Raw genomic sequence first — 24,493 nt, 5'->3', positions numbered from 1 at the left:
TCAGGAGGCTGAGACAGGAGAATTGCTTGAACCCAGGAGGCAGAGGTTGCAGTGAGCCAACATCGCGCCACTGCACTCCAGCCTGGCTGACAGAGTGAGACTCCATCTCAAAAAAAAAACCAAAAAAACAAAAAAACAAAAAAAAACCCTGCCACGCATGGTGATTTAAATTATTTAAATTTAATTAAATAAACTTATTTTACTTTACTTTTTATTTTTTTTTTGAGATAGGGTCTCACTCTGTCACCCAGGCTGAAGTCCAGTGGTGCCATCATGGCTCACTGCAGCCTCCACCTCCCTGGGCTCAAATGATCCTCCCACCTCAGCCCCCCAGTAGCGGAGATTACAGTCACGTGCCACCGAGCCTGGCTCATTTTTAAATTTTTTTTGTAGACATGGGGTTTTGCCATGTTGCCCAGGCTGGTCTTGAAATCCTGGGCTCAAGCAATCCTCCTGCCTCGTCCTCCAAAAGTTCTGGGATTACAGGCATGAGCCACTGCACCAGGCAATTTAATTTTAAATGATTTGTGTGGTATGGAAATCTCCAAGATACCCTCAGGGTGCCTAGCAAAGGCATGCACAAAAATCTATTTGGAGGGACATTCCCACAATCCACAACTCAATGTGTCTTCATAGAATTAACAATTGCCATTCAAGATGTACCCACAATAAAAAATGACAAGACACATGAGGAAAGAATGTGAGGTGAACAAAGAGGAGTATTGACCATGTAGTACTTGATAGGTTAGGACATTCTGAAAGAAAGTATAAAATTAGAATCTTTAAATGATGAAATAAATGAGGAACCAAAATTAAACAAATCACTGCAAAAAAGGAACAATGAATTTTCCTAACAACTTATTTCTAATAATGTAGCAATTAAAAAACAAAATTAAATGAGATTTATGAAATTAAATGAGAAATACATGGGGTGGATAAACAGCTGATTAGACACAACTGAGGAGAGTAGTGAATTACAGCAGGTACCAAATTTGTGAAATTAAGTAAATTAACCAGAATGAAGCACAGTGAGAGGTGCCCAACAAGAATTCTTGTATGAAAGAATAGAGACGGCGGGGTGTGGTGGCTCACACCTGTAATCCCAGCACTTTGGGAGGCCGAGGAGGGCGGATCACTTGAGATCAGGAATTCAAGATGGCCTAGCCTACATGGCAAAACCTCATCTCTACTAAAAATACACAAATTAGCTGGGCGTGATGGTGCACACCTGTAGTCCCAGCTACTCAGGAGGCTGAGGCAGGAGAATCACTTGAACTGGGAGGCAGAGGTTGCAGTGAACTGAGATCCGGCCTCTGCACTCCAGCCTGGGCAACAGAGTGAGACTCCATCTCAAAAAAAAAAAAAAAAAAAAAAAAAAAAAAGACTGGAGAGTTTTTGTGAGGTAGTATTTGAAAATGGATGAGAAATTTCTAGAATTGATGCACAACATAAATCCTCAGTAAGATGAAGTAGACCAAGTGTTGAGTGGGATAAATAAAAATAAAACCTCTACCTAGAATACCAAAGAAAAGACAAAAATCTTAGAAGCAATCATAAAGAAAAGGTGGATTAGCCAAAAGAATTTGCAAAGAGATAACAGACGTTTCAGCAGCAAAATGAGAGGGTAAAAGATACTGCAATATTATCTGTGAAGTGTTAAAGGAAAATAAAGCCTATGTGGAATTCTATACCAACCTATTATTCAGGAGTAAGGGTGAAGATAAATATTTTTAGGGACAGTTTCACTGAAAGAACTATTAAGAATGTACTTCAAGAAGGAGGAAATTGAATTCAAAAAGGAAGAAGGATTCAAGAAGCAGTGGTGTACAAAGAAAATGTTGAATATGTAATTATATTTTAGTAAGCATTTAGTGTAAAGTGAAAAGTTAATGACTAATAGAAGGAAGTGGTTAAAAGCAAGGTGGAACTAAATTTAAGGAGATTGACAAATATGTTAAAATAAATTGCCTCTAGCACCTCTGTTATCAGTCTGTTTGCGTTGCTATAAGGGAATACCTGAGGCTGGGTAATTCATAAAGAAAAGAGGTTTAATTGGCTCACCATTCTGCAGGCTGTACAAGCATGACACCAGCATCTGCTCCACTTCCGATGAGGCCTCATGAAAGAAGATGAAGAAGGAGCCGGCTTATCACAGGGCAAGAGCAGGAGCAACAGAGATGGGGAGACGTGCCAAGCTGTTTTAAACAACTAGGTCTCTCATGAACTACCAGAGCGAGAACACACTCATCACCAAGGTGATGGTGCTAAGCCATGCATGGGGATCCGTGCCTGTGATCCAAACACCTCCTACCAGTCCCCACCTCCAACAATGGGATTACATTTCAACATGAGATTTGAGGGTAGCAAATATCCAAACCATATCATCCTCCCCAAATTTCCTCATGCTTATTTTTAATTCCTCTCACCCACCTGTCCCCCTGCCCTCATCTCTTGGAAACCACTGTTCTGCTTTCTGTCACTATTGAGATAGGTAGGCGGGTTGGTTCCGTTTTAATGTGGTCTGGAGGAAAAGAACAAAAGCCCCTTGCTTAAGTGCTAGCTTACCTCTCAGCCAATTAGTAACAAAATGCCTAAGAAACTATTAAAAACAACTTCCTCCCTCAGGGAGCTAGGGACTTCCCCAGGGCTCTGCATGTGCAGTTAGACTTCATCTCCAACCTACAGTTACCCCTTCCTCATTTCAGTGCTAACAATCACACCCAGGGCATGAAGATTTAAAATGCTAATGCTACATAGGATGTATGAAGAAGCATGTACAGCCACTGTGCAAGTGCTAGAAAAAACCCTCCCATACATGCCCTGACCCAACCCTTCCCTATAGAGAGACTCATTAAAACTAATCCACACGCTACCCTCAGGCAGCCCATTGCTTTTGCTTTCATGGTGCTAGCTCCTTGTGCACAAGCTGAATAAAGTTTCCTTTGCTGCTATGTTTGGTGATCTCTCTTGATTTCTATACTGGGGGATTGCAAGAATCCAGGGCACCTGCCAGTAACACTATGAATTAGTTTGTAGTTTCTAAAATTTCATATAAATGGGAGTCATACAATATACATACACCTTTTTTTTTGGTCTGGTTTCTTTCATTCAGGATAAATATCTTGAGATTCATCCATGACATTGCATGTAGCTATTGCTGTTTCTTTTTATTCCTCAGAAGTATTCCGTGGTTTGGATTTGTATGGATATATCACAATTTATCCCTTCATCTGTTAATGATATTTGGGTTGTTTCCAGTTTCTGGCCATTTCAAATAAAGCTACTATAAATAAATCTTTGTATAGAAAATTATTTCATTTTTCTTAGGTAAATACTAGGAGTAGAAAATTTGGATTATATGTGAGGTATGTGTTTAACTTTTTAAGAAACTGAACAGTCAGGCACGGTGACTTACGCCTGTAATCCCAGCACTTTAGGAGGCCAAGGCGGGCAGATCATGAGGTCAGGAGTTCAAGACCAGCCTGGCCAACATGGTGAAACTCTGTCTCTACTAAAAATACAAAAAATAAAAATAAAAATAAAAATGAGCCTGGTGTGGTGGCATGCGCCTGTAATCCCAGCTACTCAAGAGGCTGAAGCAGGAGAATTGCTTAAACCCGGGAGGTGGAGGTTGCAGTGAGCTGAGATTGTGCCACTGCACTCCAGCCTGGGTGACAAAGCAAGACTCTGTCTCAGAAGAAAAAAAAAAAAAAGGAAAGAAGGTGAACAGTTTTCCAAAGTTGTTCTGCTATTTTACATTCCCATCACCAATTTATGAAAATTCCAGGCTGGATGTGGTGGCTCATGCCTGTAATCTGAGCACTTTGGGAGGCCGAGGCAGATGGATCACTTGAGGTCAGGAGTTTGAGATGAGTCTGGACAATATGGTGAAACCCATCTCTACCAAAAATACAAAAATTAGCCAGGTGTGGTGACATATGCCTGTAATCCCAGCTACTAAGGAGACTGAGGCATAAGACTTGCCAACATTTGGTATGGTCAGCCATTCTAATATTGGCCATTCTAATAGGTATATAGTAGTATTTCATTGTAATTTTTAATTTCCAGTGACTAATGATGTTGAACAACTTTTCAAGTGGAAAAAAGTGCTTATTTTCCACTTAAGTATCTTTTTGGAGGAAGTGTCTGTTCAAATATTTATCTATTTTTAAAATTGGGTTGTTTTCTTATTATTGAAAGTTCTTTATATATTGTGGGTAAAAGTTATCAGATACACAATTTATAAATATTTTCTCAAAGTCTGTGGCTTGTGTTTTCATTCTCTTAATAGTTACTTTTACAGAGCAAAATATTTTTATGAAGTTTAGTTTTTTAAAAATATATTATGCTTTTAGCGTTGTATCTAAAAAATCTTTTCCTAAAAAAGGTCACAAAGATTTTTCTCATTTACTTCAAGCAGTTTTGTAGTTTTAAGTGTGAAAGGAAAATATCTTAGGCCCCCAAAATCAGTAAGCTAAAAGGAAAATTCAAGCTAGCAACTGCTTAGGGCAAACCTGCCTCCCATCCTATTCAAAGTCATCCCTCTGCTCACTGAGATAAATGCATATCTGATTGCCTCTTTTGGAAAGGCTAATCAGAAACTCAAAAGAATGCTGCCTTTGTCTCTCATGGATTGATGTCTCATGTCTCCCTAAAATGTATAAAACAAAGTTTTGTCCTAACTACCTTGGGCACATAGCATCAGGACTTCCTGAGGCTGTGTCATGAGCACGCATCCTCAACCTTGGCAAAATAAACATTTTAAATTAACTGAGTGAGACCTGTCTCAAATTTTGGGGGTTCACATAGGTTTTACATTTAGTTCTAAATATTGATTTTTATTTAATTTTTGGGTATGGTATGAGGTATGGATCAAATTTTTTTGGATATGGAGACCTAATTTTAATCTTTGTTATGACTGATTCAGCTATTTATGGACCTTTATTATTCCTCATACATTTTTGAGTTTTACTAGTTCCTTAAATCTTACTGGAATTTTAATTTCAATTACAGTCAATGTAGAGATCAATTTGGGGGAGAATCAACATGAGCCTTCAGTGTTTCTCCAGTTGTTTCACTGAAACTGTCTTGCCAAAGTCATCAGTTACCTCCATGTTGCTAAATCCAACAGGCAAGTTTTAATCTAAATCTTACTTGGCCTCTCAGTAGCATTTGGCAAAGGGTATCATTTCCTCTTCAGTGAAACTTGGTTTCCAGGACTCTATACCAGAGATTAGCCAACTTTTTCTGAAAAGGGCCAGATAGCAACTCTAAACTTTGAGGACCTTATAATCTCTTTTGCAATTACTCAACTCTGCCTGTACTGACTACAGTGTGAAAACAGCCGTAGACAGTATGTAAACAAATAAAAGGCAGCAAGTCAGATTTGGTCTCTGTGAGCTATAGTTTGCCAACTTTTGCTCTACATTCTCCTCGTTTTAATCCTACCTTTCATTCATCCTTACCTTACCTGTTCTGTCTCTTGTGTTTGTTGCTCCTTGTTCCCTTAATCTGTTAACATCAGAGCACCCCAGGACCTAATTTTTGAACTTTCTTCTTATCTATAATAGATTTGTTGATGATATCACCCAATGTCATGATTTTAAGTATTTTATCTATGCTAATAAATCCAAAATTTATATCTCCAGCTCAGATCATGTACTGAACTCCAGATGTTATATCCAATGTCCTTTTAACATCTCCACTTCGATATTTAATAAACATCTCAATCAAGACATGTCCAGAACTCCTCTGTCTTCACAAACCTACTCTGTTTTCAACATAGTTATTAGTCAAGGTCTCCAGAGAAACAGAATCAATAGGATATATGTATATTTATACCTATGTATTGACTGATAGAGGAAATCCATTAAAGCTATTGGCTCACACAGTTACAGAAGCTAAGAAGTTTAACAATCTTCCATGTGCAAGCTGAAGAACCAGGAAAACTGGTGGTGTAATTTAGCTTGAGTCCAAAGGCCTGAGAACTGGGAGCTGACAGTGTAAGTCCTGGTCTTAGCCTGAAAGCCTGAGAACCAGGAGCAGTGATCTCAGTAGATAGATGTCTTAGTTCAAGCAGAGAGAGCAAATTTGCCCTTCCTCACCCGTTTGATTCTAGTCTGGACTTCAAAAACTTGGATGATGCCCACCCACATTGGTGAGAGTGACATTCTTTACTGAGACTACCAAGTGAAATGCTAATCTCTTCTAGAAACACCCTCACAGACACCCCAGAAATAATATTTACCAGCTATATGGGCATCCCTTAGCCCAGTCAAGTTTATCATAAACTAAAAGACAAGCCACATATTGGAAAAAGATAATTAACAAACGACTAGTACCCAGAATATATAAAGGATTGGTTAGAAAAAGCCAGACAACCCAATAGAGAAAAGAGGACAAAAGACAGAGACACACATTCATAATGGGAAACCATAATAGCCAATAAACATATGACAAGACGATCTGCCTCCCCAGTAATTAAGAAATGCAAATTAAAACAATATACCATTTTATACCCATTAGTTTGACAATAAGAAAAATCATACATAACAGTGAGGATGTGGGGAAATGGGACCTTTCACACACTGTCAATTGGAATGTAAACTGGTACAACTATTTTAAAGAGCAATTTAGAAATTTCTGGAAAAGCTGAATATGCACATACCCTAGGACTCAACAGTTCTGCTCCTTGGTGTATGTCCAGGTAAACTTTTTCATGGGTGTAAAAATCTACGTGCTGGAGTTTTTTGCAAATCGGTTTGCAACATAAAAAAACTGGAGACAATACTATCACTCATCAACAGAGACATGAATAAACAAACTTGTTTATTCTTACAATGGAATAAAACATAAAAGACCTGAATTCATGCCAAATTATGGCTAAATCGCCAAAACCTAATGTATGATGAAAAGTTGCAGAATACATGGAGCATAACACCATTCATTTACATTTTAAAATCACAAAACAACTGTTTTTTGAATACATACACGCTTGGTAAAAGTATAAACACAAGTATGGGAATGATATCCACAAACTATAAAACAGTAATTATCCCTGGAGAGAGGAGAAAGAGAAGGGTGGGGTTTAGCTTTATAAGATTTTATGACTTAGACCTTTAAACAAATATGGCAAAATGTAATAGCTATCAAACGTGGGAATTAGGTTCATGAGTGTGCTATATTATTTGCTAATATTTAAAATATTTTATAATTAATTTTATATTAAAAATCACTAGTAGCTTATTGTCTTTTAACACTTACATGTTGATATACTCACTGTAAACAATATTTAAACGTACAGGAGTAAACAGAATAAAAGTTCTCATTTACTGCTTCCTTCCCTAAATCTCTTTTCCTCCCCGATTAACATTTATCATGTATCCTTTCTACCCATTTGTACATGTATATGCAAATATGTACACAAAAATAATTTTCTTGTATATAAGTGAATTTCTAGCAATACCTGCTTAAACACACACACACACACACACACACACACACACACACGATGAATATCCGTTTTCTGAAATGCTTGGGATCAGAAGTGTTTCAGATTTCTTTTTTTTTTTTTTTTTTTTTGTATTTTGGCTTATTTGCATTATATACTTACTGGCTGAGCATTCCAAATCTGAAAATCTGAAATCTTCCAGTGGCCACTTCCTTTGAGCATCAGTCATGTTGGTGGGTCAGAAAGTTTTGGACTTTGGAGCATTTGAATTTCTGGATTAGGGATACCCAATCTGTGTGTGTGTGTGTATCCTCATCCTTTTCAACTTTTGGAAAATATTCCAGAGTATAAATAAGCCACCTTTTCTTTCATTGTACCCTAACTTTGGAAACTTAGTCTGTTTTAAATTGTTTTAAAATTATAATGTTACAGCAATTTCTGTACATATATCTGAGTACACATTTATTAGTATTCTTTGAGTTTTTGAGAAATAGACTGAATATATTTAAAATTTTGATGATGTCAATTTTCCTTTCAAAAAGTCAGGTGTGGTGGCTGGAGTCTCTACTCTCAGCTATTAATGATGTTGGGGGGATTGCTTGAGTACAGAAGTTCAAGTCCAGCCTAGACAACATGGAGAGACTTTGTCTCTAACAAAACAAATAAACAAACAAAAAAAAACCCAAAGAAACAAAAGGCCCTATAATTTATATTCCTTTAAAAATGATATGACTACAGTCTTACAACCTTTACAAATATTGGATATGATTGTTTCTTTAACTTGTGACAACTTAATGAACAAACATGTTTCATTTTAATTTACATTTCTCTCATCACTAGAGAGACTTAGTATTTTTTCTTTTGTGAATTTATTTGTATCATTTGCCCATCTTTCTATTATGTTTTGCTAATTGATTCACAGGATCAATTAACTATTTCAATCATGACATAGGTGGCAAATAACTTTCTCTAAACTTTATTTATAGTAGCTTTCACAGAATACAGACGTTTTATATTTTTATGTGGATATATTTGTCAATTTGTTGGGATTTCGATAAATGTTTTTTCTTTTTTTGAGATGGAGTTTCGCTCTTGTTGCCCAGGCTGGAGTGCAATGGTGCGATCTCGGCTCACTGCAACCTCCGCCTGCCGGGTTCAAGCGATTCTCATGCCTCAGCCTCCTGAGTAGCTGGGATTACAGGCATGCACCACCACGCCTGGCTAATTTTGTATTTTTAGTAGAGACGGGGTTTCTCCATGTTGGTCAGGCTGGTCTCGAAATCCCAGCCTCAGGTGATCCACTCACCTCGGCCTCCCAAAGTACTGGGATTACAAGCGTGGGCCACTGCACCTGGCCTCAATAAATTTTTGAAAAACTGTCATCTCCAGAATTTTCAATTGTCCTATCTAGGAACATAGTATATCTCTCCTTTTTAAGTGTTATAGCTTATTTTAAAAGTCTACTCCCAGACTTTAAAAAGTCTATTTTATAGTTTTGTTTGCAATTATAAATAGGATCTGTTTTCCATTTCTGATTGGTGACAACTGATATACAGTAAAACTATATTAATTTTGCATGTATCCACTTTGACTTCAGAAAATTCGCCTTCAGAAATGGAATCTTCATTTCTTTGTTGACTTATGGCTTTGTGTTTATGGTTAAATTATGTGCTTTGTCAATAGGTATAGAAATTCCACATATTCTTATTCTTGTGTGTTTTTTTGGTATTGTACTGATGCTGTGAGATGCATCTACAGGAAAATAAGAGCTAACTTAAACACTGTTTGACTAAAATCTTAATTTTAATGTTCTGAATTAGATGTTGTACAAACTACCTGCCATATTCCCCCAGCTTCTAATCTACATATGCTTCTCAAATGTGACTCTCCTGCTATATACCATTTCTAACTTCCGCTAAAAGATTGTGTTAGAAAGTCCTGCTGGGCCTCTGAGCCTGGATATTTGCAATTAGAATTCATATACCCCACTTTCACTAGTTCTCAATAGTCAAAGCAAAATTATATTTGGGCAACCCCTTGTGTGAATACAGAAAACTTAAAAAAAAATAACCAAATAAAAAACATTTAATTAAAGCTGGTTATGGTGGTATGCACCTGTAGTCCTAGCTACTTAGGAGGCTGAGGCAGGATGATTGCTTGCGGTCAGAAATTCTAGGCTGCAGTGTGCTATGACTGTGCCTATGAATAGCTACTGCACTCCAGCCTGGGCAACATGGTGAGATACCCATGTGTAAAAAAGTTTTCTTTTTTTCGTTTTTTGAGACGGAGTCTTGTTATCTCAGGCTGGAGTACAGTGGCACAATCTTAGCTCACCGCAACCTCCGCTTCCCTGGCTCAAGTAATTCTCCTGCCTCAGCCTCCTGACTAGCTGGGATTACAGGTGTGTGCCACCACGTCCTGCTAATTTTGCATTTTTAGTAGAGATGGGGTTTCTCCATGTTGGTCGGGCTGGTCTCGAACTCCCAGCCTCAGGTGATCCACCTGCCTCAGCCAGCGAAAGTGTTGGGATTATAGGCGTGAGCCACCACACCCAGCCATGAATTACTTTATCTAATTAAACTATTAAATAACCAGTTAAAATCCATTTGAAATATAAACATATGATTATAAGAATAGGCAGGGTGAGGTGGCTTACACCTGTAATCCCAGCACTTTGGGAGGTGGGAGGTGGGAGGATCAACTGAACTCAGCACCTGTAATCCCAGCACTTTGGGAAGTGGGAGGATCAACTGAACTCAGGAATTTGAGACCAGCCTGGCCAACATAATGAGACCTTGTCCTTACTAAAAATAAAAAAAATAGCTAGGTGTGGTGGTACATACCTCTAGTCTCAGCTATTTGGGAGGCTTAGTTGGGAGAACTTCTGAGCCCCAGGGGTCAAGGCTTTAGTGGGCCATGATCGTGCCACTGCACTCCAACCTGGGTGACACAGCAAAACTCAATCTCAAAAAATAAATAAATAAATTAGCATATGCTATATAAGAACAGAGTACCACATCTTTTAGAATTTTGTGACAGTCAAGCCTGCTGTTGACATGTTTATATACTTCACAGGAACTTTATTTATTTTTGAGACGGAGTTTCACTCTTGTTGCCTAGGCTGGAGTGCAATGGTGTGATCTCGGCTCACCGCAACCTCCATCTCCTGGGTTCAAGCGATTCTCCTGCCTCAGTCTCCCGAGTAGCTGGGATTACAGGCATGTGCCACCACGTCTGGCTAATTTTGTATTTTTTTTTAGTAGAGACGGGATTTCTCCATGTTGGTCAGGCTGGTCTAGAACTCCCGACCTCAGGTGATCTGCCTGCCTCGGCCTCCCAAAGTGCTGGGATTACAGGCATGAGCCACTGCGCCCAGCCAGGAACTTTCAGGAACTTTATTGTGTAGTCTTATGGCATGAAAGTACAATATCATATCTACCTATCTATACTAATATATCTTTTTTTTCATCTTTTTTTTGAGACAGAGTCTCACTCTGTCCCCCAGGCTGGAGTGCAGTGGCACAATCTCGGTTCACTGCAACCTCCGCCTCCCAGGTTCAAGCGATTTTCCTGCCTCAGCCTCCCAAGTAGCTGGGACTACAGGCGCCCACCACCACACCTGGCTAATTTTTGTGTTTTTAGTAGAGACGGGGTTTCACCACATTGGCCAGGCTGGTCTCGAACTCCTGACCTTGTGATCCGCCCGCCTCAGCCTCCCAAAGTGCTGGGATTACAGGTGTAAGCCACAGCGCCCGGGCCTATATCAATATATCTTAAAATCTCTAAGCCACTATCTTTAATAAACATGTGAATTATTAATCTCATCTGCTACTAATAATGACTATAAGAAAGAAATCTGGAGTTATTTAGATTAATATGAATGAAAAATGGAACCAGGGAATTCAGGTTAAAGAAAAAAAGCTCAGTGATAAAATGTTCAATAACACTAAAATATAGTATATTAAATTTAAATAACGTCAGCCAACTTTCCTCAAAATATGTCATATAGACACTAAAATAACTGTAAGTCAGCACATTTATATAGTGATTATATACTGTGATGACATTCAGCATTCTCTTAAAAGGGCAAATTTCAAATTTGAAACAACTTTCATTTTTCTCTAGGTATAATTTCTAGATACATAATAATGCTTGCATTGAGAATCTTGCAAAAATTAAAAACCCTGTATCATCATCAAATGAGAGAATTTATCAGTGAATGGGAGAAAACATACTACTCACTGAGAAAATAGCATGGCAAAGATACACCGATAAAAGAGAAACAAGAAGAATATTAAACAGGATTTTACAGTTCCTAGTGTTAGATGGTAGAATGCCAGGACCTTTTGTGATACTGCCCATCTTGTCAAGGACAGGACATGTGGAAGAAGAGAAGCCATTTAAGTTTCATTAATTAAAACGAGAATGTAGCCACCTATTACATTTCACAGTAAAGTCTAACTTGGTCTAAATACAGCTAATTCTACTAAGGCCATATTAAATAGTTTGATCAAGGGCCACTATTTCCTCTTTAAACTAGGATTTCTTTATTCCATAGTGACCTTAGGTGACTATAATATTTTATTCATCTATTTTCAGAAAACTGATAAAAAATGTCTTCATAAGAACACAGAGATACTCTCTATCTCTAAAAAGAAACTGTGCAATTACATATTAGCTACAGAAATAATCCCAGTGCTTTAGAAAACAAAGGCCACTTTCTGTAGAGAGCTGGCATACACTGTGATTTTTTTAACCAATTTAATATTTTTCAGGACTAAATATCATTTTAATCTAACAATTTAAATGCAATAATTGCATTTCACATGGCAGGAAAACTCACCAATTTGTAAAAGCACCACATTCTCAAATAGCTATGGTAAGACCAAATACTCATCAAGGTCAAAGATTGAATATATCTCCCTAAGCATTTATTTTGCTTTATGAAATTTGATTTTCAATGAAAATGAAATGTTTTCTTATCTAATTTCCTTTAGAAATACTTAATTATGTTCTTTAGTTCTCAGTAATGACCTTTTAACATGAAATTTAAATATGAAGCTATTCTGTAATTCATTCATTTTCAATATGCCAGTTCAGGGAAAATGTCTGCATTTCCAGGACTTTTGCCAGAGTTGTAGATTTTAAAGTTAAAAAGTACAAAGACTTGTTGTATTCTAGAAAATTCATTGCTTCTGAGTTGGTGCATCACAATATGGCACATTTTCTACAAGAAGGTCTTTCCTAGGGACCAGTTCTGAAAGAACAAAAAAAAAAAGAGAATAATTAACATCACTAAAATTAGAATTAAATGCAAGGACATTTAAAATAGTAAAATATCTAGTTTTAAGATAAATTTAAATTTAAAATAGTAAAATATCTAGTTTTAAGATAAATCTTCCAGGGATATTTTATTTCAGTTGATATCTAAGGTGGCATCCTTGACTCTAATTAGAATTAATAGCATTCTCATTTCAGATTATATAAAAACATATATGATCCACTTAACCCTTTATCATTAAATATAGCAAATCAAATAACTGAAGAGAATTCAGCTAAAACTTCTATTATTGGCCATTTAATTACCAATTACTGATAATGAAAACAATGGGAAATTTTGCTTATACTATCTACTATATGAAAAGCAAGATTGGTCTCCTAATTTAAAGATTCTAAATTTTAAATAACAATCGTTCTTAAAAGAGGGTGTTTTGTGTGGTCATATCAACTGGAGAATGCTACTGGAATTTAGTGGGCAGGAGCCAGGGATGCTAAACCTTCTGTAATGTGTGGTACAGTTTGGCATAGTGAAGAACTGTCCTGTCAAAAATGCCAATAGTGCCCACATTGAGAAATATCATAAAACAACAACAAAAACCTGTTGAGTCCTAGGTAAGACATCTTGCTGGAGTCAAGATAAAGCTCTTAAGATACAAATTTTTGGCCGGTCGTGGTGACTCATGGCTGTAATCCCAGAACTTTGGGAGGCTAAGGAGGGATGATCATTTGAGGTCTGGAGTTGGAAACTAGCCTGACTAACATGGTGAAACCCCATCTCTACTAAAAATACAAAAAAAAAAAAATCAGTTGGGTGTGTGGTGCATGCCTGTAATCCCAGCTACTCGGGAGAATGAGGCACAAGAACCGCTTGAACATGGGAGGCGGAGTTTGCAGTGAGCCGAGATGGTGCCACTGCACTCCAGCCTGGGGGACACAGTGAGAGTCCATCTCAAAAAAAAAAAAAAAAAGTTCCAAATTTTTGAGGAGATACATTGATTTCTTCTTCTTTTCTCTAGAAGAGCTTAACCTAGATGAGCTATCAATCAAAAAATGCTTGCACGACCTTCTATAAAATAACCTGCCTATACTTTTCAAAACATCATGGACATGAAAGACAAAGAAAGACTGAAGGACTGCTCTAGATTAAGGATAACTAAAGAGACATGATGACTACATGCAATGTGTGATCCCCAATAGGACACTGGTCCACAGGGAATTTTTTTTTCCTTTTGCCATAAAATACATTATTAGGACAAATGGAAAGATTTAAATGATAGCATTGCATCAATACTAATACCCTGGTTTTGGTCATTATATTGCAGTTACATTAGAGAATGTCCTTGTATATTTAGGAAATACATATTGAAGTATCTTTAAAAAATATACTCTAAAGTATTTCTCCAGAAGATCTAGACCCAAATGGGCTGTCATAATTCTAAAAATGTTCATTTTGGGGTAAATAGGTAGTATGTCTGCAACTTACTCTCAGAAAGTTCAGGAAAAAAAAATGAGGGAAACACAATAAGGCAAATATGGTAAAATGTTAGCATTTGTAGAATCTGGGTAAAGGAAATTCTTATACCCTTCAACTTTTGCACTTTTTTTGTAAATCTGAATTATTTCAAAATAAAAATATTTTAAAAATATATATATTTACACACACACACACACACACACACACACACACACACTGGCCAGGCGCAGCGGCTCATGCCTGTAATTCTGGCACTTTGGGAAGCTGAGGTGGGAAGACTGCTTGAGGCCAGGAGTTTGAGACCAGCTTGGGAAACACAGCGAGACTCTGTCGCTACAAAAAATTGTTTAAAAATTAGCTAGGCATGGTGGTGCACACCTGTATTCCTAGCTACTCAAGAGGCTGAGGCAGGAGGATTGCTTGAGCCCAGGAGTTTGAGGTTACAGTGAGCAATAATTATGCTACTGCACTCCAGCCTGGGAGACAGACTCTCTCTCTCAAAAAAAAAAAAAAAAAAAAAGACAGAAGACAATACTAAAACAAATTCAACCCAAAAGGCAAACTGAATATTTCACTTAATTAAAAAAGAACTGGTCTGACTAAAAATAGTGCTTTTATTAGCCAGATGATAAATTTAGCTTACTGAAATGAAAACCAGCTAAATAAGTATTATTTAACCATTGTTTATATCTCACTTGCTTTTACCAAACCTATGGAGATTTCATCAGAGAATAAATTGTAGTGTGCGTTTTAACTTGTTAACAATGGTAATAATTTGTTTCACTTATCAAACCTATATGTGCCTATATCATGCCAGACATTACATCAAGAAATTAAGATATGAAGGTGAATATATAATAGTCTCTTCAGCTTCAAGGATCTCACAATCTAATGGAAAAGACAGCTAGACAAACAACAAATTATAGTATGATGTCATGTGTTACAAAAGTGGAACAAGACTTTTATGGGAGAATGGAAAAATAAATGGTTAAATACACCCATATCATTTTAGAGTATGTTCAGCTCTGAATAACCAAAGTCCAATAAGCTGGTTTAAATAAGAGATTTAATTTTTCTCACATTATCAAGAAATACAGATTAAAGGACAGGCATGGTGGCTCATGCTTGTAATCACAGCACTTTGGGAGGCCGAGATGGGCGGATCACAAAGTCAGGAGTTCGAGATCAGCCTGGCCAACACAGTGAAACCCTGTCTCTACTGAAAATACAAAAATTAGCTGGGCGTGGTGGCAGGCACCAGCTACTAGGGAGGCTGAGGCAGGAGAATCGCTTGAACCCGAAGGCAGAGGTTGCAGTGAGCCGAGATCGTGCCACTGTACTTCAGCCTGGGCGACAGAGCTAGACTCTGTCTCGGAAAAAAAAAAAAAGAAATACAGATTAAGGCAGTTCTGGGCTAGTGCTTGTCCTTAGTGATACTAAGGACCCAGGCTCTTTCTCTCTTCCTGTTCTACCTTCCAAGAGTGGTTTTGTCTTCACTGCTGCTGTCATATCACATCTGCACTCCAGATGGGAAGAAGAGAGAAAAGGGCAAAAGGAGAGTGCCAACTCAGCCTGTTCCTTTTAAACAGGAAAACAATGACTTTCTTGGAAGTAACACCCAATAGACAGGGTTTATATAGACCAGAAAGGTGTCACATGGTCTGGAAAATAACTTTTTTTTGCTTGGTACATTGCACCCTGAACACAATTTTTCAGTTAGTAAAAAAGAACAGGAGAAGCCAAGCGCGGTTGCTCACACCTATACTCCTAGGACTTTAGGAGGCTGAGGCGGTTGGATTGCCTGAGCTCTAGTCCCAGCTATTCAGGAGGTGTGAGGCATGAGAATCGCTTGAACCCGGGAGGCTGAGGTTGCAGTGAGCCGAGATCGTGCCACTGCACTCTAGCCTGAGCGACAGAAGGACACTCTATCTCAAAAAAAAAAAAAAAAAAGAACAGGAGAATAGATACTGGAGAGGCAACAAGCACCACCCCTTTGGCTATGCAAAATGCATATACATCCTTCTTTCCATCTGTAGCATACATCCACTCACTACCTGTCCCCTCAGGTCTCATCCAGACTGAAATCAAGGATGTTTGGTTACAGTGCTAGTGTTTCCATTAGGTCCCGCTGAGCCTCATTGTTCAGCGGGTGGAACATATTGGGTGGAGATATTGGGGAAGATGCCCTTCTTTGGGGCTTTAAAAGCTTTCATAGTCTACTTCCTGGTGATAGGAGTTTAGGGGCCCAGGGGTGGCCTTAAGAGGCGAAAAGAGCTAGCCAGGCCTGGGGTTTCTTGGCAATAAAATTCACTCAAAAACTTTATAAGCTTCAAATTGGTTTCCAGTCATTTCCATGCACAAGTAGCCACAGAAAAATAAGCATGAAGACTGTCATCCTTTGGTAGCAGCCTCTACGTTCTGCCCATCTCCCTAACCCTTACCTTAGGGGCCACCTCTTAAAGCAATGAAGAATAGTAAGCTCCAGTCAGTAAATGAATCATATATCTAATCTTTGTCTGGAAGAACGAGAAAGTCTTGAGGCATCGATCTTATTTCATGTTACAGCTCAGAATTTCCCTGCTTGTATTGGCTTTAGTTTTAGTGGATAAGAACAATTAGCATTTTTAACTCTCCAAGGCTCTAAATTATGGGACTCTTAATCAATTAGACTGTAGGCTGTAGACAGAAGCATGCCTTTTAGCAAAGTAATACTTCTATCTCTGCTTTGTGGGCTAGCTTAATCTGCATTCAACCTCTTTTTCAATTTTATTTATTATTATTATTTTTTTTTGAGACAGAACCTTGCTCTGTCTGTCGCCCAGGCTGGAGTGCAGTGGCTGTGATCTTGGCTCACTGCAACCTCCACCTCCCAGGTTCAAGCGATTCTCCTGCCTCTGCCTCCCGAGTAGCTGGGATTACAGGTGCCCACCACCATGCCCGGCTAATTTTTATATTTTTCAGTAGAGACGGGGTTTCGCCATGTTGGCCAGGGGGCTGGTCTCAAACTCCTGACCTCAGGTGATCTGCCCACCTCAGCCTCCCAAAGAGCTGGGATAACAGGCGTGAGCCACCGCTCCCAGCCAATAGGCCAATTTTATTTTGCCTAACTCATATCACCAGGAAGTGGACTATAAAAGCTTTAACTGTTGGTCTTTGTTACTAGTCACAGAAGCAGCCTCTGGCTGCTTAGAAGCTGGAAAGGCATTAAACAGGTTGTTTCAAATTGTCCAGAACCAGGCAGTCTTGAGACTAAGCTTCCAGGAACGATGACCAAAGCCATACCACAGAAATAGGCTAATGATAAAAACTGCTTTTCTCTCGTGGGGTGCCAGAAAAAAATGCCGCCATTTTTACCCTCATGGAACACAAGATGCTACACTTCGGATGTTGCCAGAAACCAACCTTACTATGTCTGCTCTTGCCACCATACCAATGCTACTTCTCTTCTCCATGAGGAACTTGATCCTGACACCACTGATGCTACTCCTGCCAGCAAAACAGATTCTGTGCTGAATACAAGTGAGTGTGCTTCACCTAATCAAACGCCTGTGCCTGAGCTACAAAGGAAACTGAGGAACTTAAATTTTCTAGGTTCTGTCTTAGGGATTTAGAATTCAGGTAGATGGAAATTCTTGAAACAAAGCAGGGTTATTTGAAGAGTAGTAAATTACCAGAAAACCTGTCAAATATCCACTATTCTACTTCTTTACTCAATTCACCTTATTGGATAATCTTTGGCATCAAAAGATATTTTACAACTGAATTCTTCTGTATTCATTAACTGTTAACACTTTAATTAGGTCAAATGCACCCCAAGTATATTTATATGCTATATACTGTTTTTATTATAATTTTGTCTTATAGATTATAAAATCCCTGACTTTTGCTTTCCACATTAGATACTGAGTACTATAGCAGCCTTAGTTTGTTGATGTTGCCAGATCTTTAAAAAGGAACTGCATTGAGATCATGGTTTATTTCCTCTACTTTAGGGCCCTGAAACGCCTTATCTACTCTGGTCATATTAAATATATCAATAAAAAGCAATTTCTTTTTTTTTTTTTGAGACGGAGTTTTGCTCTTGTTGCCCAGGCTGGAGTGCAATGGCGCAATCTCGGCTTACTGCAACCTCTGCCTCCCGGGTTCAAGCGATTCTCCTGCCTCAGCCTCCTGAGTAGCTGGGACTACAGGCATGTGCCACCATGCCCAGCTAATTTTGTATTTTTAGTAGAGATGAGATTTCTCCATGTTGATCAGGCTGGTCTCGAACTTCTGACCTCAGGTGATCCAACTGCCTTAGCCTCCCACCAAGTGCTGGGATTACAGGCGTGACCCACTGCACCCGGCCAAAAAGCAATTCCTTGAAATAAAGTCTTTATCTCAATTTTGGACCAAAATACGAATTTAGGTAAAGATTTTAAAATAAACTATTATGGATAGCATAGTTTATAATAGTGTGACAATCATAGAGATATTTTGAATCCAAATAACTTAAAGGACATTAAAATATTTCACACTGAAGTTCCAGAAACACTTCTAAATATTTCAAGCACATTATGTATATTATATAAATGATGACTTCAAATTGGGGAAACTGTAACACAAAAGTGTTTTCTTCCAAGAACCCGTCCCTAACTCATCAAGTTTGGATCTGTAGCTCTGCTTACGTGCCTCAGCAATCTCTGCCTCCTATCCTGGCATTGCAAGAACTGTAGCTGTACATTTAATTGCCTGTCTTTTACACAGCACTCTAAGTTCCACTGGATAGGAACCAGATCTGTCTTGCCCATTGTTCTATCCCTGGCATCTAGCATAACAGCGATTCAATGTTTGTTGAGTCACATTAACATGTCTTAGAACACAAACCATAAGATAGTTTTAGACAATGACAAATCTAAATAAACCAAAAGGCAGAAGTTTAAAATACATCTAAAGAACAGCTTCTTGGAGCTTTTTGTTTTTTTAACCGTATCATTCGTTTAGAAGTACATCCCTATTTTTTCTTACATATATGCCAGAGAGGAAGTTAAAAAATATAGATACTATTAAAAAACTAAGTACCATAAAAAATAATGACCTGAAGTCCTGGGTTTTCTTGGGACCATCTTTATCGTAAATTTGTATGAATGAAAATATATGTTTGTTAAAGGCCAACACTGAAACCAGGTGACTAATATCCACATTAGAAAGAGGGTTTTGACAAATGTTAATAATCAAACAGAAAGCAAGTATAGAATAATGAATAACCTGAGTATTTTTCTAACTCATAGTTAAAGGCTATGCTAGACCAATCATGAATGATATGAATAAAAAATTATGATTTATACAAATTCAGGCACCTGAGATAATATAAAAAATAGAGTAGAAAATATTTGGAAAGAAAAATAGTTTCCAAAATATTTTTTAAAGATTTTAAAAATAAGGAATTATTTCAAATGATGAAATTATGCTTGTAATAAAGAACCTTGAATTCACCGGCAAGGATAAAGGAAGTAAATGTTTCCTTTTATTATTTTTAACTGATACATACTAAATATGCATATTTAAGGAGTACAGTGATAGTTCAATGCATGTATATGTGTGATGATCAAATCAGGGTAATTAGCATATCTATGACCTTATTGATCATTTCTTTGTGTTAGGAATATTCAAAATTTGCTCTTCTAGCTATTTGAAAATATACAATAAGTTGTTAATTATAGTTACCCTACAGTGCTATAGAACACTAGAACTTATTCCTCCTAGCTAATTGTAATTTTGGACCCATTAACCAACCTCTAGTATACCCCTCTGACCCTTCCTGGCCTCTAGCAACCACTATCTGCGCTCTGTTTCTATAAGTTGAACTTTTTTAGGTTCCACATGAGTGAGAACATGCAGTATTTGTCTTTCTGTGCCTGGCTTATTTCACTTAACATAATGTCTTCCAGGTTCATGTATGTTGTCACAAATGACAAGATTTCCTTGTTTTTATGGCTGAATAATATCCATTGTGTGTGTGTATGTGTGTGTGTGTACATGTGTGTGTGTATATATACATATATATATGTATATATACACACCACATTTTTTTTAATCATCTGTCGATGGATTCTTAGGTTGATTCCGTATCTTGGCTACTGTGAATAGTGCCAAGATAAACATGAGAATGCAGCTATTTCTTGGATACAGTGATTTCCTTTCCTTTGGATACATACCCAGTAGAGGAATTACTAGATCATGCAATAGTTCTATGTTTAGTTTTTGAGGAACCTCTATACTGTTTTCTATAATGGCTATCCTAATTTACATTCCCACCAACAGTGTATAAGAGTTCTCCTTTCTCCATATCCTTGTCAGCATTTGTTATTTTTTGTCTTTTTGACAACAGTCATTCTATCTGGGGTGAGATGATATTTCATTGTGGTTTTAATTTTCATTTCCCTGATGAGTGATGTTGCGTATTTTTTCATATACTTGTTGGCCATTTGTGTGTCTCCTTTTGAGAGATGTCTGGAAGTGATTTTTAAAAAAAATTAAAAATGAGAAATTGTTTAAGATAAAGAGTTCCTGCTGGGATTCAAAATTTAATTTCCACTGTAGATATTATTTGAATGGAAGAAAAAGAGAGATGGATTTAGAATTCACGCATACAAGGTGATTACTCTTCCAAATGAAGTTTCATTTTATTACTTTCAATTTCTATTATTTTTCATTTTGAGACATTATATGATATTTTTTAGAAACACATAATCACAACTCTCCATTTTCTAAACAAGAAGCAGAATTTTTATTCTTGTCATTTCTATGTGACAGTATAGACACTGCTAAAATATTTGAAGGAATTTTGCTTAAAGTAACTTTTAGAAAGAGAGATTAAGGAATCAAATTTCTTACATTTTGGACCTCTACATATATACATGCATATATATATGCATGTATATATGCATGTATATATGTATATATGTGTGTATACATATATACACACACACACAAAGAATGAGGCTATTATTAAGGCAATATGTATTAATACTCATAAAGAGTCAAAATATTTAATTCTGTGGGAAAATTAAAATATACATAAAACCAAAGGATAAAAAGAAATCTAAACAATATTCAATACTGTTATATCTAAAACCAGGCATTTGAAATATAGATACTAAATTTAGTTATTTAAAATAACCTAAAACTTTATTCATATGATAAAAATAATATAGATCTGTGATTACCTATATAAAATGTTGGCTATACTACACAGAATCTCTAAAGATCATTATTAAGATAAAAGCTGATGACTACACATCTTAAATTTAGGATTAACTATGTTTTCTGCCCTTATAAACATAACTTAGATCAGCCAGGTGCAGTGGCTCACACCTGTAAACCCAGCATTTTGGGAGGCTGAGGCAGGTGGATCACCTGAGGTCAGGAGTTCCAGACCAGCCTGGCCAACATGGTGAAACCTTGTCTCTACTAAAAATACAAGAATTAGCTGGGTGTGGTGGCAAGCTCCTGTAATCCCAGCTACTTGAGGGGCTGAGGCAGGAGAATCACTTGAACCTGGGAGGTGGAGGTTGCAGTGAGTGGAAATCATGCCACTGTACTCCAGCCTGGGGTGACAAGAGTGAAAATCCATTTCAAAAAAAAAAAAAATGGGCGAGGTGGCTCACGCCTGTAATCCCAGCACTTTGGGAGGCCAAGGCAGGCAGATCACGAGGTCAAGAGTTTGAAACCAGCCTGACCAACATGGTGAAACCCCGTCTCTACTAAAAATACAAAAATTAGCCAGGTGTGGTGGTACACGCTTGTAATCTCAGCTACTCAGGAGGCTGAGGCAGGAGAATTGCTTGAACCTGGGAGGCGGAGGTTGCAGTGAGACAAGATCACACCACTGCACTCCAGCGTAGGAGACAGAGCAAGACTCCATCTAAACAAAACAAAACAAAACGAAAAAACCATAACTCAGATCTAATAATTTCTTTTTTTTCTTTTCTTTTTCTTTTTTTTTTTGTGAGACAGGGTCTGGCTCTGTCACCCAGGCTGGAGTGCAGTGGTACGATCTCGGGTCATTGCAACATCCGCCTCCCAGGCTCAAGTGATCCTCCCACCTCAGTCTCCCTAGTAGCTGGGGCCATGGGTGCACATCACCATGCCTGGTTAATTTTTTGTATTTCTGGTAGAGACAGGGTTTTACTATGTTGCCCTGGCTAGTCTCAAACTCCTGAGCTCAGGTGATTTGCCCACCTCAGCCTCCCAAAGTGCTGGGATTACAGGTGTGAACCACAGTGCCCAGCCCAAGATCTAATAATTTCTGATAAGTCCCCATTAATTAAAAGTAACTTTAAAAGCCCTTTGGACTTATACGGTAGTATAAGTATAAGGTAGGAAGATCTATTATAAGGCTGTAATAATCAAGACATGAAGGTAATGATGCAGGACAGAAAAACAGATTGAAGAGATTATAAAGTCCAGAAACAGATGCACACATATATAGTTCTTAGATTTTATGACAAAGGTGATCCTGTAGAGTAGTAGGGGGAAGAGTGGTCTTTTCAATAAGTGTTGCTGGATCAACTGGATAGTCACATGCAAAAAAATAAATCTTGAGCCCCACATCTCATATCATATACAAACCAACTCTAGTTGATATAAACAACCAAATGGAAAAGATCAAACAATATAGCTTTTTTTTTTTTTTTTTTTTTGAGACAGAGTCTTGCTCTGTCACCCAGGCTGCAGGGCAGTGGCTCGATCTTGGCTCACTGCAAGCTCTGCCTCCCGGGTTCATGACATTCTCCTGCCTCAGCCTCCAGAATAGCTGGGACTATAGGTGCCTGCTACCACGCCTGGCTAATTTTTTGTATTTTTAGTAGAGACGGGGTTTCACTGTGTTAGCCAGGATGGTCTCGATCTGCTGACCTCGTGATCCACCCGCTTCGGCCTCCCAAAGTGCTGGGATTACAGGCATGAGCCACCGCGCCCCGCCTTTTTTTTTTTTGAGATGGAGTCTCACTCTGTTGCCCAGGCTGGAGTGTGGTGGCATGATCTTGGCTCACTGTAGCCTCCGCCTCCTGCATTCAAGTGATTCTCCTCCCTCAGCTTCCTGAGTAGCTGGAATTACAGGCATGCGCCACCATGCCTGGCTAGTTTTTGTATTTTTAGTGAAAATGGGGTTTCACCATGTTGCCCAGGCTCATCTTGAACTCCTGACCTCAAGTGATCCACCTGCCTCAGCCTCCCAAAGTGCAGGGATTACAGGTGTGAGCCACTGCGCCCAGCCTACAATAAAGCTTTTGGAAGAAAGCATAGGAGAATCTCTCCACGATCTTGCTTGAGCTAGGCAAAGATTTCTTTAATAGAATTAAAAAGCACTAATTATAAAAATATCCATAAATATTTTTATGTGAATATTTTTAAGTGAAAAGGAAAGCCACGGAGTAGAAGATTCTTGTAATACATATACCCACCAAATTTCTATATTCAGAACATATAAAGAAATCCTTTAAATCAACACTAAAAAGGCAGACAACCCCTTAGAAAAATGGACAAAAGACTCGAACAGGCACTTCATAAAAAAGAATATCCAAATGTCCACTAAACAACTGAAAAGGTCCTCATAGTTCATTAGTTACCAGAGAAATATAAATTAAAATCACAATGTGATACCACCATATATCCATCAGAAAGGCCATTTTTTTTTTTTTTACATGTGGCTTGTTGTGCATGTTGGTTACATGGGTATTCATTTTATGAAAATTCACTGAGCTATACAATTACAAATTGAGTACTTTTTTGTTTGTATGTTATGCTTCCATAGTCTGCTTAAAAAACAAAGCCTTTCAATATATATATTTTTTGAGGCAGGGTCTTACTCTGTCACCCAGGCTGGAGTACAGTGGCATACTCATGGCTCACTAAGGCCTCAACCTCCAGGGCTGAAATGATCTTCCCACCTCAGCCTCCCTACTAGCTGGAATTACAGGTGTGCACCACCGCATCCTGATAACTTTTGTATTTTTTGTAGAGGCGGGGTTTTGTCATGTTGCCCAGGCTGGTCTTGAACTCCTGGGCTCAATCTAGACTCCTGCCTTGGCCTCCCAAAGTGCTGGGATTACAGGAATGAGCCACTGCACCTGGCCAACAATTTTGAATGTCATCTTTTTGTTGTTACTGTCCCCAAAGATACTTTAGAGAATAAAAACAAAACATTATGTGAAATGAGATTTTGCTGAAGCACCATCTGGAGTCTCGAGGTATAATGGAGGATCTCAACTATATTTCCATTTCCTATAATCCTAAATCTTCCGAAT

At 38.0% G+C, this 24,493-nt stretch overlaps 2 protein-coding genes across 5 annotated transcripts in view; both read right to left on the bottom strand.

Annotated features, from left to right (window-relative positions):
• The window catches only part of CDC42SE2 (CDC42 small effector 2), a 184,453-nt gene extending 182,034 nt beyond the window's left edge, over positions 1 to 2,419 (bottom strand). For both annotated transcript variants that reach the window (XM_054488147.2, XM_054488146.2), the window contains exon 1: positions 2,062 to 2,419. The gene's annotated coding sequence lies outside the window, so the exon portion shown is untranslated. The remainder of the gene's footprint in view (positions 1 to 2,061) is intronic.
• Positions 2,420 to 6,811: 4,392 nt separating this feature from the next.
• Positions 6,812 to 24,493, bottom strand: part of LYRM7 (LYR motif containing 7) — a 34,493-nt gene continuing 16,811 nt past the window's right edge. For 2 of the 3 annotated variants that reach the window (XM_054488139.1, XM_063665480.1), the window contains exon 5: positions 6,812 to 12,707. In XM_054488139.1, coding sequence (XP_054344114.1) covers positions 12,637 to 12,707 — 71 coding nt within the window. In that variant the 3' untranslated portion in view covers positions 6,812 to 12,636. The remainder of the gene's footprint in view (positions 12,708 to 24,493) is intronic. The other variant, XR_010126477.1, reaches the window with a different exon arrangement.

This window comes from Pongo pygmaeus, chromosome 4 (assembly GCF_028885625.2).
Source record: "Pongo pygmaeus isolate AG05252 chromosome 4, NHGRI_mPonPyg2-v2.0_pri, whole genome shotgun sequence".
NCBI classification, from domain to species: domain Eukaryota; kingdom Metazoa; phylum Chordata; class Mammalia; order Primates; family Hominidae; genus Pongo; species Pongo pygmaeus.
This window is presented reverse-complemented; position numbering and strand designations above follow the sequence as displayed.